Consider the following 16,203-nt stretch of genomic DNA (forward strand, 5'->3'; position numbering starts at 1 on the left):
ATACTTATTAAAAATCATGGTAACACTTTAGTTTAAGGTCCAATTCTCACTATTAACTTGTTGCTTATTAGCATGCATATTACTAGGATATTGTAAAGTCAAAGTTAATCGTTAGAATTGGACCCTAAATGTGTGACCAGAATCATATTTCCTCATGTCAGTCACATGTAGGGTCATATGGGGCATCTAAACATGAAATAACTAATTAAGGTGTGTCTTGAAATGGAGTCAAAGTCCACAGCTTAGACAGCACTCATATGTTTGTTTTTCAGCAAAAAGGGCTGTCAGAGATTGAAACTATTTTTCATTTAATCATTTTATTTCCTTTAAACAAGTGTCACACCATGCAAATAAATGGCATTACAGTTGTGTTTCTTGTCCTGTGTGCCGTAGATGTCAGTGTTTGTGTATTGTGTGTAGTGATTGTTTTACACTGCGTTCCAAATTATTATGCAAGTGACATATCAGTAAGATTTCAGTAGAATAAACATTCAGATTTTAGTTTTTCTAAGAAAATGTATGTTTATTTATCCATGTCTTTTTAGATAACTGGTATCAATCTCAGATAAAATAATTTGCCACGTCTACGGAAACCCTACTTAGAGGTTGTTCCACATTATTAAGCAAGTCACAGTTCTCATGCAATATGGGGAGGAAGAAAGATCTTTCTGAAGATGAAAAGCATGAAGGGTTCAATGTTGTGCAAAAGGCATGAAAACAACTAATATTGTGTGAAAACTGAATGGAGATTATCAAATTATCATAAGATTTGTGAGTGATTTAGAGCACAGCAGAACTCGGTCAGATAAAGGCTTATTAATGAAAGTTCCTGTCAAAAAAATTAATTGTATTAAAAGGGCAGCTATAAAAAAGCCAGTGTTGAGCAGCAAACAGGTATTTGAAGCTCCTAGTGTCTCTGGAGTCTCAAGAAGCTCTCCATGCTGGCTAGCAGTTGTGCGTAAAGATGCATTTTAGCCGCTCCAAACCAAACCTCACAAAGAATGTATGGTTCCAGTGAATTTAGATGATGTCATTGAGTGTTTGAGCTCAGAAACAGGATATTGTGTAAGCAGTGTTTAACCACAAGTGCTTTAGCACAGTACTTGATGACAACTAATACTAGTAATGCACTACATCCCACAGCAGCGATATGTAAAACTACTGCCCAATACAAGAGATTATGCAATTTAATTTGTATTATATGTGTTGTATTGTATTATATTTTGTATGTGTGTGTTTTATTGTAGAGTATGCCGGCGGTGGATCTCTGTTTGACTATCTGTCCAGTGCTGAGAGTGAAGACATCAGTATGAAGCAGATTATGACCTGGGCCATGGACATTGCTAAAGGTATAATATACATTCACACACCCACATAAACTGAAAAAAAGAGATTAAATGCACTAAATGTAAAACAAAACACATTTACAGTGGAAGCCTAGCACAAATTCTCATACTGTTTCAAAAATATGACCATATATAAAGATATTAATACAGGACTGGAACATACCAATGCATTGCAAGTGTGCTGTCCATAGTTAGGGGAGACCAGTGTTTTGGGAGCTGCTCTGAGCAGCTTAAACCAGTTAGGACCAGCAGGGAGGTAGCTTACTGTAAACATTATACAGTTTAACTAATTTTAACTAACTCCCAGCTGTTTCTCTGACCGGACTTGACCTGTGAGAGGAAACGAACTGAACAGTTTACATTAATATGTGCACCTCTTGCTGCAGCGCTGACTTTTGCGTTCACATACTTGTGTAAAATATCTTTCAGTGTTTGGATTAACATTACACATGGTCATATGACACTGGTGTGATATAATCAGTTACCAATCTTGTTTGGGTAAAGTTGTATCAAATCTTTCCAATCTGTATGTACCCTGTTGCTTTCAAGTATTCATAAATCACTGTTTACATGGAGCAAACGACACCAGACAAGAAATGAAAGCATAATGTTTAACCAGAAGTTTGTCTGTCTGGAAAAGGACATTATGCCGGTCAAAAGTTTGGAATATTTTTTTTTTTCTAAGTGGTCATCATGACCTGCATTTTTTATTATTTCCTGAGGTGCACAATGTAAGTATGATTTTTACTTTAAAAATTGTCATAATTTAGAAATAAAAGGCCATTTTCTACGCTGATTTTAGCCCTCTGTTTTAAGGGGAGTGTCTGCTGTGAGACTTCAGTGTAAACACCCACTGCTGTGATTGGCTAACATCTTTGCATATGAAATAAGTATTACAATTGAAACTCTTTTGAAAACATTTACTGTGTTTTTACTATTACAGCTATCGAAATTAACTAATCATGAAAAGTGTTGATTAGCATTATATTTAGATCTACTCCGGGAAGGTTGTAGCCGATTATTCAGATTGTAGCCGATGACTAACATTACTAACATTGCAAAGATTACGTAAATGAGAGTGTAGACAGCGTCATTGCTTATAATGGGAGTTTTTGGCGAGAGTCCAGAACTCAATAGCTCATAAACTTGCACTGTGTGATTGACAGCTCCAGTGATTATAAAGGGAGCGTTCTTGGATCGCTTTCTATATTCAATTTAATCACAGTTTAAATAGCAGATTATTTTCATCCCACTAAGAGAAGCAATGTGAAGTTGATCATTTAGTCACTCGCTTGATTTCCTGATGCATAAACAGCAATAAACTATTTTGAGTAAAGAACGTCTGACTGTACATGAATCATTACATATCAGAAATCACTGATCACAGATCAGGCATTAGAATTAACACGGTTACTTACATGTTGTGGCAATATTGTCGGGTCCATATCTTACAGTAAAAGTCTGTTTGCAAAGCCTGCACCGAAATGCGACTGATTTACCATAGTTCTCTACGGAGACATAGTTCATATAGTTGAAAATAAATAAGCACTTTCCTAGCATTTGCATGGTAATGTTATTTTTAGTCCAGTGATCCTGTATGTCTCTTCTGTCCGTCCCATCTCACTAACACATCAGTGGGCGGGGCCAAAGACGAGATGACGTAGGCGTTGATCTTCTTCTGCAGAGGCGGTCTCGCACCTTTACATCATGTGACAAAATCCGAAACAAGTCATTTTCTGAGCTTGGATTCAATAAAAGCTGTTTTTGGACAAATGAGGAAGTTTTGAGTTCCGAGACATACGGGATGTCTTTACAGTACAATGACCTCTTACATTTCAAAAGATCAAGGGAATTTTGATTTCTCAATCCATGACCTCTTTAAATGTTTTTGCAAGAAACCTCTAATGCTTACCAATATTGCATTTATTTGATCAAAAATACATACAGAAAAAACATAATTTTCAGCATCATTACTAAAGTCTTGTGCCACTGAAAACTTTACCATCACATGGAATAAATTACATTTTTAAATATATTACAATAGAAATCAGTTCTTTAAAACTGTAATAATATTTTAAATATTACATATTTACTGTATTTTTGATACAGCCTTGGTGAGCATTAAAGACTTCATTCAAAAGTTTTAAAAAAATCCCTGTGGTGAAAAAGACCCCATGTGGTGAAAATCAAGTTTTAATGTTGTTTATATGTCTATGTGGTGTTTTTAATATGCTTTAAGACAAACCATGTGCAGATTCATAAGTCAACACCATTGCTGAGTATTTTCTCCTTAAAACTGCAGTGAAAGACAGTCTCAGTCTTGAAATCGCTGGTGTCTGTGGCATCACAAACTACCTTGTAACCAATCACATCAATGTGGATGATCTTTAGCATATCATTATCAGTGAACTAGCAGGGAGAAGCCAGGTTATCCCGGTATATTTGTCTGTTGATATGAAGATTTTGATATGTAGATTTAGCAATATAGTGGGTGTATGATGTATTTTACGATGTTATGATGAAATATATGCCCTTCTCCACTGATGTTCTGAGTTGTTCAATGCGTTTGTAAGGATGCTGATTTTCAGAAGGCAGCTGTCTGACTCTGAGATGGCGAACAATAACATGGTTTGTGTAACATTAGCAACACATTATTAGATGTTTGATAACGTAGTCAAGCAAAAGGCTAATCATACTAATTACCGTCATGTGTCTGATGTTGTAAAGAGCGATACCGTTGTGCAGCGGTTACCTCAGTAAGTTGACCGAGTGGATCTCTGAGCTGGTGTGAGCGAGTGGGGGCGGGGCTAATTTGCATAGTGCCTATTTAATTGATCTGCGTATTTTAAATGAGGCAAGGGTGTAGAGCAGGTCTCGTCAACTAACTGAGCCAGCGATACCAATCATTCATGAATTAATCATTCTTTCAATTCAACACACACCTCACGTTTACAAACTACAAATCACTCGATTATTAAACTAGTTTCAAATCGGATGAAACAGCCTCAACATTCCCAACAATACCGATGAGGAAAACAGGAGAAACGTGCCATGAATGAAGATAGAAGACTTTTAAATCCCAAAATCACCACCCTTACAAACATTTACCATTAATTTACTGTAGTAATTTACCATGGTTTGTGGAAATATGGAATATTTATATTGAAAACTATGTAATAGCCATTTATATTGCAATATATTTATTAGGTGGGTAGGGGAATATATTATTCATGTCTTTGTTAAGTTGTTATTTGTACCTGTGTTTAGGCGTTTTTATAGGCCTATATAACATATAATATGATTTGACAGTGGTAGTGAGTAGCCATGTATGGTTTTACCTGTGGTTACCAAGCCTAATAAATAATAAAATAATTCTTACCAATAAACCCTCCACCCCCTCGGCCCACCTCAACTTTTTGATTTGATAATCCGGCCCTCGAATGAAACTACTTGAAGAGCCCTGCTGTAGAGTTACATTCAAGCTATTTTAAGGCATGAAGAAATTTTTTTCACAGGAAAAAACGTTTAAATATGTAATTCTGGTTATTAAAGGTTAGTTTTAAGGGATAAAATGATTGCCCACTGGGGCACTTTAATTATTCCAAACTTTTGACCAGCAGTGTAAGCGCTTTAACAAAACTGTAAGCTTTTTACATTTCTGTGATGAACCCCTCAGGCCCACATGCCTTCTAGGTCTTCATTGTAATCGCAGTACTGTAAACACATTTCCTGTTTGTTTATACACACAGAGAAACGGGGGAAGCAACAGATGTTGTTATTTTAACTCAAATATTCCAGTGTAATAATGACTAATAACAAAATCAAATTCTAGTCTTTCACAATTCATCTTTGTATGTTGTGTTTTCTCTCATAGGCATGCACTATCTGCACGCCGAGGCCCCGTTTACAGTCATTCACAGAGACCTCAAGTCCAGAAATGGTTTGTAACTTTGCGAAATAAAGGCTCTCTATATATTTATTTGAGTTCAGGAGTGCTTGAATACTGTCTGTTTCTACGATCTGAAGACGTTGTGTTTCTTTTCAGTTGTGTTGACTGCAGATTCAGTACCCAAGGTACATGATGACTGTCTATTCATACATACAGAAACAAGTTCTCTATGCTTTATTAGTTCTGCATGAAAAATGGCTACCTTTATTGCAAAGTCTGTTTATTAATTGGACTCTCCATTTCCTCAGATCTGTGATTTTGGGGCATCCAAGTTTCATTCTCACACCACCCACATGTCTCTGGTGGGCACATTTCCATGGATGGCCCCTGAAGTCATCCAGAGCTTTCCTGTGTCTGAGACCTGTGACACATACTCTTACGGAGTGGTGAGTGTGTGAACGTGAACTCTGGGGGCTTCTAGCTACTTGTACTGAAAACAGTGAAAAGGCCGTGTCATCCATTAGGAGTTCAAGTGCGAAACGCTGAAACCTTATTCTTATTGTAAGGATTTTTATCATTGATCTTCTACTGTAAAACTGATCATGCAGACTAAATCATAAGGCCTAAAGACTTGAAACTTGGCCAGATGCTAGGTATCAATATGGGGAGAGATTGACTTGATATTACCCCAAATGGCCAATAGGGGGTACTACAGTAATCAAAAGTACAAAATCGCTCATAATTCCTAGACCATTTGACTTATACCATTGAAATCCTTAGCTCAAGACGGACAAAACGTAAAATCTCCAATTACTTTTGCGAACTTGTACTAGTTTTTTTGCCCGATCAGAACCAAACCAGTGCAGGAATATTCTCTAGATTCTGAATATCAACAATTATCAAAAAAAAGTTGAAATTTCGTTTCACGGACATAAAGGGACACCAAAATGTTCAACGTACACTGAGTCACTTTTACTAAAACTCTTGAACGGAATGAGATATTGTCACCAAACTCTGACCATAAATGTAAGAGCTCTATCTGAGGTCAGAGTAAAAAGTCACCATGATTGACCACTTGGTGGCGCTAAAACATGAAAAAACATGAAAACAGCTAACTACGCAACCGTTAGTCCGATTGACTTGGAAATTGGCATGCTGTGTCTTTGTCCAAGATTCCATGATATTTTATGAAGACATTGGCATATCTTGAAAAACATGGCCGCCATCGCCAATGAAATTTGAGCACCTGTTAGACAAGGTTACCGAAGAACTTGGTAGGCATGTTTGACTCGTGGCCCTAGAGGTCTATGAGAATTTTGAAAGGAATCCGCCACCGGGGGGCAATATCGCATTTTACGAGTTCGTAAACAATTGTATATTATGAAATGTTTCACACATACACTCAATATTGATATCATATGTTAGATCTCTTCATTCTGAACAACTTTGCCTCAAGAACAACTACTGTCAATCAAATTGTTTGGGAAATATCTGCGATTATTTAAAAAAAACTACTTTTGCAAAATAGTCCTATAGGTTTTTCGCTCAACCTGAATAAAACCACTGCAGTAAACGGGCATGGCCAAATATACCCAAAAGCCTATAAATCCTAAACAAAAACTCAAAACTTCACAAAATTAGGTGAGTACATGCAACATATGATTCTAAACAAGCATGCAAACTTTTATGGAGATTGGACTATAGGTGGCGCTCTAACTTTTAAAAAGCTTTAAAGGCCTTAAAGTGTTTGTACCCCGATAATTGATGCTCGCAGCTATATTTTAAAGTGCATTTTGCTATAGAAAATATAAAGCTATATTTTAAAGTGCATTTCAATTTGTTCAATTGAATATCATCTGGTTTAAATCTGTTTTGTTCAGTTGATCTAAAATAGGGATGTACGAGACTACTCGACTAAATAATACTGCTGCTGCTAGTGAACATTGAAAAACTAGTTTAGTTTTTTTTTGAACATTTTAAAAGTGGAAAACAAAATCATTTCATTTTACCTCAGAAAACAGAAAAGTTTTGTGTCAAACTGCCATACAACAAAAAAGTTTGCTTATAGGCTTGTTATACTACTGGTTTAAAGGGGGAAAATTATGAGTGAAACTTACTTGACAACATGAGGTTATGGTTTTTTTGGAATTATGATCTTTGTAATAGATAATCAAATTGTTTTGTGTTTGGGAAAATAAATATTTTATCAATATTTAACTTAAGTCACATACAGTATAATTTGAGAAAAAAATAATAAATTTGGCTGTAAAATATTAGAGAATTTTTGTTCAGTTGTTGGATTCACTGGGTTTCTTTCAGGTCCTGTGGGAGATGTTGACGCGTGAAATTCCCTTCAAAGGTCTGGAGGGGCTGCAGGTGGCCTGGCTGGTGGTGGAGAAGAACGAGGTGATGGGAGATTCTGATTGGCTGTGTCACTGATGAAGTCTGTTCAGCAGTTTGATGTGTGCTTTTTGACATGTATCATGTGTTTTTTTACAGAGGTTGACAATTCCCAGTTGCTGCCCAGCCAGTTTCGCCTGTCTGATGAGAAGCTGCTGGGTGACAGAACCAAAAGTAAGTTAAAAACATGCATGTTTACCACTGTATGTAAATGAGGTCATAAAGTAGATCATGACCACAGACTAAACCAAACCCAGTCACACTGGTTTGGAACGACATGAGACCGATATGAGACGACATGAGACCAAATACAGTATAAACTGTAATGGTTTTGATATTGCATAGCAAACTTTAGATAATTAAATACATTGCAGAGCATTAGCAATATGTTGCAGTGTACTAATACAGCAATTATGCAGTGCTTAAGAAGATTGGTAAAGTGCAATGCATGAATGCATGAATAATAGATAAGACATGCTGTTTGGTCAGGACATTAATAACCGCTGTCTTTATTAATATATGACTGTCTCTTATCCTGACATTTTTAATTCATCCAATCAAAGTTCATTTCATCTGCCTCATGTCAGGGCTTTTTTTCCCCCTCTCAGTTTCACTCTGTCAGGTCGCACCTCTCCTCTGAACGCTCACACTCATTTAAGTGAGCTTCATAAATTCATGTTCACTGGCGCTGACGTCTGCCTGTCACTCACAGAGCGCGGGCGTGCCAGAAAACAGTATCATAACACTCAAAAACACTCCGATTGCAAGTTGAGCTACACACAGCTGTCGTTAAACTCTGATGAGTATCATACGGATGTTTCTTCAGTGCATTAAACTGATGAAAACCTAAAACATTTGACTGAAAAAGCTGTTAATGTGTCACACAGCCTGCTGCTTTTATCAACCGTTTCAACATTTCAAGGCCGCGTGAAAAAGAAGTGCACTTAATTGTATTGAATGTGCGCTTGTAGTGTACTTCAAAATCCTAAAAGTACATTTTAAAGAAACTGTACTTGCAGATAGTTAATAATGAAATAAAAAGTCACTTAAGTGTACTTAAAGAGAGAGTCTTTCTTAACACACTTATGTACACTTTTAAATTCACTGATATTTACTTTAAAGTACAAAATCATTGTTTTAATAATCTTTTGTTGTGCTTTAAAGACGTACACTTATTTTGAAGTGTCGACTAACATACCAAAGCACATGTAAATCATAATTTTAACTGAAGTCTGTTAATAGATATTTAATTTAAAGTTAATATATTATTATATATTGTAAGTACTAAATTGCAAATTTATCATTACAAATAGTAATTACAAATATATTTAAATACATGACATACAAGCTTCACCATAAATTGACCATAAATGCTTGTCATACATTCAGCAGTAACTTTAATATATTTCAAAGACAATAGAAGTAATTATGAAATTGCAAAAACACTTTAAAGTTGCTTGTAATATAAATTTAAATTTAATTGCAATTAATTTACAATTAAGTGTCCAAAAATATTACATTCAGTTCACACTTAAGTATATTATTTTTTTTTTTAAAGCATATTATTTCCTGTTTTTAAAAGGATGCTTAAGTATTTTTGCCCAGGTAAAAATAAAGTATACTTGAATGCACTAAAAAAATACTTTTAATTATTATTTATAGTGTATAACTATATTTCTACTTCAGTGCACTTAAAGTACACTAAATACCACTAATACTTAAATTGATTAAGTATTGCATTGAAATAAAGAACACTACCGCAAAAATATACAGTTTTATTATTGTATTTCTTAAAAGTTTGCTTTTAATGCTTTAAAAAATTTGTTAGATCTTAGTAGACTTTTATATAGTAATCCTAAGTTTAAATTAAATTGATTTTATTAAAAATATATTACTAATGTACTAGTTACAAGTACATTTTCCCAACTGTGGTACTTAAGTACACTTAATATAAATGCACTAATGTGCACTAACACTTAAATTGATTTTAAATGTAGTCAGATAAAGTAAACCAAATATACAGAAGTGTTTTATAAGTGCATTACTATGAATGCTTTACATGGAATTTAAGTGGATTTTTTTATATATAATCACTCACCCTCAATGAAATTCATTTTTTTTAATACAGAGATAGTATGTTAAAGCACATTTTAGTTCATATTCATGCTGTCTCAAAATAGCACAGTTGAGTACACTTGTTCTTCTTGTACAGATGTTCTTAAGATTATCTCAAGTACTAAAGATGAATATTAAGTATTTTAAGTACAAAATTAGTGCATGGAAATAGAGTAAATTACACATACTTTAAGTACATTATGGAAGTCTGCTAAGTGTACTGAAATAAAGTGTATTTTAGTGCACCTTTTTTCACCTGGGTTCACTAGGGAGTGCTTGTGTGAGTATGGTGTAGTGTTCCACAATAGTGTTTATTGATAAGAATTTGAGTATGTTTTATTGACCAGGCAAGCCAATCATCGGCGTATAACATATTTGCAGTCGTTTAGAAGAGTTCAGTGTTTCAGAAAGTGTGTGTGTGTTGGAAATGCTGATGTTCTAATGCAGATGTTGTACTTGTGTTGTAGGACAGGCCAGTGTTCAAAGACATCCTGTCCACGCTGGAGTCCATGTGGAACGACAGTCAGTTACCTGAGGAGTGCAACACCTTCCTGCACAATAAAGCAGAGTGGAGGTACCGTAACACGATTGCAATATCATTGACCAGCCTATACACCATTACATGTCTAACTCACACTATAAAAAAATGCATCCATTCTGATTTAAAAACTGGAGTTTAAATGCTAGTTTTAATTGAGCATTCAAAATGGTGCTTTAAATGTAATATGATATATATTTTTAACAAACTACCATGTGTGTCCCTTCACACACACTGTGTACTGGTGGTCTAGAAAGTCCTGGGTGTTTGATGCTATATTAAGACCCTCTGGAATTGGGCCAGTATACAGGGACGGGAGGTTCCTGTCCCTCCCTGCAGCTAAACAGAGGAACAACAAATGAAGAAAAGAAATGTGACGTGTCAAAAAAAGGGGAACTTTAGAACACATATGATTGTGAAATTCCAATAGCATTTATTAGAAAGAGACAGATTGGGAAATCAGTCACACAGGAAGTGTGGGGTTGATATTGGGCAAGCAGGGCTTTAGGGGTGGGGCTTAACGGGACGGGCGGCCCTGATGGGAGGTGTTTGAGTTCCAGCTTCTTGTCCATTTATAAACATCTGTTGTCTGAAGAGAATGCGTAGCTCCCTCTGCTGGTTAAATCAGGTATTACACATTAACAGTGACTCAGGCTTGACTGTACTCATTTATAATTAAAGAAACACCACTGGGTGATTCTGCACTAAATGTTGCCGGCCAGCTTAGAAAATGTCTTACTTTTGGCAGCATCTAGGGACTAAAGACAGCGTTTAGACATTTTTCTTTCATACATTTCTTTGTATGCTGTAACTGGTGGCCAAACCAGTAAAATCAGTGCAAGTGTAAACATGTTTTAATGAAAATATCATTTTTATACATACACTTCTACATATACCGTTTTAGACAGGTTTAACAAAAATATAAACACTATTAGAGCACTATTAAGTGTTTTGCCAACTGGTATAATGCATTTGAACATAGAAAATAGTTCAGTAACTGATTATTGAAGATTATTCTGATTATTTTTAAAGATACATGATCTGGGTGAAACCATGGGCACTGGGTCTTGTCTTAGAACAGAAATATTGAATATATATATATATATATATATATATATATATATATATATATATATATATATATATACAGTACAGTCCAAAAGTTTGGAACCACTAAGATTTTTAATGTTTTTAAAAGAAGTTTTGTCTGCTCACCAAGGCTACATTTATTTAATTAAAAATACAGTAAAAAACAGTAATATTGTGAAATATTATTACAATTTAAAATAACTGTTTTCTATTTGAATATATTTCACAAAGTAATTTATTCCTGTGATGGCAAAGCTGAATTTTCAGCATCATTACTCCAGTCTTCAGTGTCACATGATCCTTCAGAAATCATTCTAATATGCTGATCTGCTGCTCAAGAAACATTTAATGTGTACAATTGTACGAAATATTTGTGTACAATATTTTTTTTCAGGATTATTTGATGAATAGAAAGTTCAAAAGAACAGTGTTTATCTGAAATATAATCTTTTGTAACATTATAAATGTCTTTACTGCCACTTTTGATTGATTTAATGCATCCTTGCTGAATAAAAGTATTCATTTCTTTAATTTCTTTTCAAAAAAATAAAAATAAAAATTCTTACTGACCCCAAACTTTTGAACGGTAGTGTATAATGCTACAGAAGCTTTGTATTTCAGATAAATGCTGTTCTTTTGAACTTTCTATTCATCAAGGAATCCTGAAAAAAAATATGTACACAACTGTTTTCAACATTGAAAATAATCATAAATGTTTCTTGAGCAGCAAATCAGCATATTAGAATGATTTCTGAAGGATCATGTGACACTGAAGACTGGAGTAACGATGCTGAAAATTCAGCTTTGCATCACAGGAATAAATTACTTTGTGAAATATATTTAAATAGTACACAGTTATTTTAAATTGTAATAATATTTCACAATATTACTGTTTTTTACTGTATTTTTAATTAAATAAATGTAGCCTTGGTGAGCAGACGAAACTTCTTTTAAAAACATTAACAATCTTAGTGGTTCCAAACTTTTGGACTGTACTGTATATATATATATATATATATATATATATATATATATATATATTTAATGATGATATATTGATGCTTTGAACAATTTTGAAGAGTTTTTTTCTGTTGTTTTGGCCCCAAAGTCCAGTGATATTTATAATTATAATAATTTATAATTATGTTGTTAAATTGCTATGGAAGCTTGTTTCTGCCACTGAATAAAAAAAAGACTCACAATTGTGAGGAAAAATTCAGAAATGATCTTTTAAATTTTTTTTTTATTCCGTTGCAGAAACAAGCTTCTATAAATTGTTGATGTAATCCAAAAGTTTGACTGTGGGTATAAAATGTGTCAAAATGGAAAGCAGTACGTAATGTTAAAATGTTCAAAAAATGTATTGCTTTTTTTTAATCTAATCTCAAATATAATCATGTACATCTCCATAAATATTTTCATATTAGTGCATCAATTTATGACACATTATGCAGTACAATATTGAGGTATGTTCTCGTTAATCACTTGTTTATGAATATTGATATGTTTATGAATAGGGATATCGTGTTGATGAATCTGTTGTGTATTGTGTGAGCAGGTGTGAGATTGAGGCGACTCTAGAGCGTCTGAAGCGGTTGGAAAGAGATCTGAGCACCAAAGAACAAGTGCTGAAAGAAAGAGAGAGACGGTTAAAGATGTGGGAGAGAAAACTCATCGAGCAGTCCAACACACCGGTGAGTCTCTCTCTCTCTCTGAGGACCTCGACTCATCGCTCTAACTGAAAAAAATGGTTTAAAGACAATTTTCTGTCATCATTTACTCTCATGTTTTTCCAAGCCTTTTGTTTCATTAGTGGACCATAAAAAGAAGAATATTCAGTATACAGTAGTGGCCAAAAGTGATGTTTAGAAGAGATATTTGTTTTTTATGACCCAACAAGTTCGATTAAACCATTAAAATATGAGGAAAATATTTTATGTTTTATATATTTTAAATATAAGGGAAGAACAAAACTTGGTTAAGGTATTTATCTTACAAAATTATTTGTCAAACTACAGCTACATGCTTTATTTTACTATGCAAAAATAATAAGTTATCAATATTTCATTGGTTTTTACATATATATATATATATATATTTTTTTTTTTTTTATAACTACCTGGCCAAAAATAATGTCTGCACAATTTGGCATGTTTCATTGCATTATTATGACAAATAATACAATTGACTCCAAGCAATATGCTTACAAAATCATTAATAATATTTGAATAATGAGTAAAGATGTAAATTTTCCTAGGCCGGACATCACCTTTGGCCACTGTTGTGCTGCTTTAAAGCACGAATAAAGTTTATTAAAACATAATGATTTAAAATGTACTGTAAAATAAAATTTGAGTGCACTTTTTAAAAGTGTACTTAAGTGTGGTAAGAAACATAGTCATGTCAACGTAAAAAATATACCTGTAAGATTTGAAGTACACTACAAGTGCACATTCAGTACACTACACTTGTTGTGTGTTACAGTTGTTGTGTGCCAGTTTCCGGCAGTTGAGTAAATGACGACATTTTGAGTGAACTGTTCCTTTTAAGAGGTCTCTAACACACATTAACACAAGCCACTCACGTTACCTGCAGCTCACATGTCCATCATGAGATGCGTTGTTTCACTTCATGACTAAAACAGACTACAGCCCCGCAGCAGATCCTTTACATTTATATAACCATTTGGCAGACGCATTTATACCAATCAGCTTACATTAGGTCCACTTATACACTCCATGGGGATCAAACCCATGACCTTGATGTTGCTAGTGCCCTGCTTTACTGCATAAGCTACAGAAACGCTGCACAAATAAACAGTAAAAACGTTGTTAGGTTGTTTCAGGAGTATTTAGGGCACAGTTTCCTGAAGAGGCCAGTGCTGCAAAAAGGAATCCTTTGATTGGCTGCTTGTCTTCAGCTGTACGCTTGGCAACTCTCTATCTTGATGGTCCACTTTAGACTTTCTACTGACTATAAGTAACTTTGCAACTACATGTTTTTTTTTTGTTTTACCTGCCTGGGGACTACAGATGTACAAAATAGCTAGGGCTGCATGATATTGTAAAAAACTGACATTGTGATATCTAATTTTTCTGCGATTGCGATATAAAAAAATTGCGATATAAAAAAAAAAACACCAGATGACTTGAATAGCTTTATTTGAAAAGAATTATTCATTCTAGGATGATTGGGGTGGTTCTGTAAGGGAGTGGATACATATAGAAAATAATGAACAAATTACAAGCATAGATAAATATAATAGAACAAAGATACAAAGGAAATAAATAGTGCTTTATATATTTCAGGTGAGTATAACAGTATTCGGGAACAGAAACTGAACAATAACTGAATAATTTTGACAATTTTTTTTTTTTATCCGTTCATGCACAGATAGATGCAGAAGAGATCATTCGGTGTTCACGTGCATCTGAGTGCATCTGCATGGCTCTGTGTGTGTGTGTGTGTGTGTGTGTGTGTGTGTGTGCACGTGTGCTCAGAAAACAGCTGCATGTTCAGAATTGAGTTCTCTTTCGCGTCTTTGTGCACGAAAACCGCTTGAATGTTTAAACTAACAGGACCAAAAACACATGCAAATGATAAACTTTCATTGTATGGTGGTCTGACTTTGCAATTAATCAGAGAATGCGCTTTGAACCGTGGTGTCTGGTCCGTATGGAGTAACGATCCCCACTAGACATCTAAAATCCTGCGATGTGACTATCGCGGATGTGCACATCGTGATACCGATACTAAAACGATATAACGTGCAGCCCTAAAATGAGCAATGTTGCTATAATGTTGCATTGTTTACATTTTGTATTTTGTATTGATGTCCATTATTGTGAAGTGGGCCTCATTCATGAAACTTTCGTAAATATATGAGTAAATTCGGAGTAACTTGCTCATAAAACTGACCTTCCCAAAAACTCTTCTCCGGATTCACAAATGCTTCGTAAACATCAGGTTTGATAGTATATCTTGTGTATATTAATGAATTCTAATCATTCCTGTATAGGGTGTGCGACTGTGTGTGCACGCTCATTCACAATTAGCATAATCCTCGCCTATGAATTACAACTACGTAAATTACGTGTCCTGGAAAGCTGTGGAAATATCTGGAATCCCTTCTCAGGTTTGGCTCCAATATATTACATAAATGCAAAAGAGACTAATAGGCCATATGCCGAATAATAAATTTTCAATTAATGTGTGTCTACCAAAGCGTTTTTAGCCAGCTAAAACGGCCAGCTGGTGGTGCTTGAGAACGCTTTGGAGGCGCAGAGTTTTTCCAGCTGAGACCGCTTTTGTTGCTATGATTTGGAATCCATGGCAGTAATGTGTTACAAGTAGGCCTGTGTCATTTTGAAGAATGTTACTGAAAATAAAAATTCAGTAGCTAGCAATATAAACTTATCCATTGTTATTCAGTCATTGTACAAGTAGGATGGTTGGTCGTATTTGTTCCGCCCCTCGTCCTCGATTGGACAGCTGGGTAAAAAATGACAGTGACAAGCACTGCGTTCTACTCAAACTCGAACAGTTTTAACTCTCAAGTACATAATAAAAAAAAACAAAAACAGGGCAAACAAACTCATGAAATATTATTATGGTACAGAGTGCATCAAAATGCATTGTCATTATCAGTTTGCCTAAAATAGAATGTTTGAATGTTTTATGCACCATTTACACTGGTCGGGAGCAGTATGGGGTTAGATTCCCACCTAAAGTATCTTGGTCACGGATCAAAAAATAAGAAGCATGAATCAAAAATTTAAAAACACATGTCAAAATATATGGCACAAACTGAAACAAATAATGCAAAA

General features: G+C 34.6%; 1 protein-coding gene across 3 annotated transcripts in view; it reads left to right on the forward strand.

The window, feature by feature from the left end:
• Positions 1-16,203, forward strand: part of map3k20a (mitogen-activated protein kinase kinase kinase 20a) — a 58,167-nt gene that overhangs the window by 10,545 nt on the left and 31,419 nt on the right. For all 3 annotated transcript variants that reach the window (XM_048192794.1, XM_048192797.1, XM_048192796.1), the window contains 8 exons: positions 1,248-1,349; positions 5,221-5,286; positions 5,392-5,420; positions 5,544-5,681; positions 7,555-7,641; positions 7,735-7,809; positions 10,218-10,324; positions 12,936-13,071. In XM_048192794.1, the coding sequence (XP_048048751.1) occupies positions 1,248-1,349; positions 5,221-5,286; positions 5,392-5,420; positions 5,544-5,681; positions 7,555-7,641; positions 7,735-7,809; positions 10,218-10,324; positions 12,936-13,071 (740 nt within the window). The remainder of the gene's footprint in view (positions 1-1,247; positions 1,350-5,220; positions 5,287-5,391; positions 5,421-5,543; positions 5,682-7,554; positions 7,642-7,734; positions 7,810-10,217; positions 10,325-12,935; positions 13,072-16,203) is intronic.

This window comes from Megalobrama amblycephala, linkage group LG6, assembly GCF_018812025.1.
Source record: "Megalobrama amblycephala isolate DHTTF-2021 linkage group LG6, ASM1881202v1, whole genome shotgun sequence".
Taxonomy (NCBI): domain Eukaryota; kingdom Metazoa; phylum Chordata; class Actinopteri; order Cypriniformes; family Xenocyprididae; genus Megalobrama; species Megalobrama amblycephala.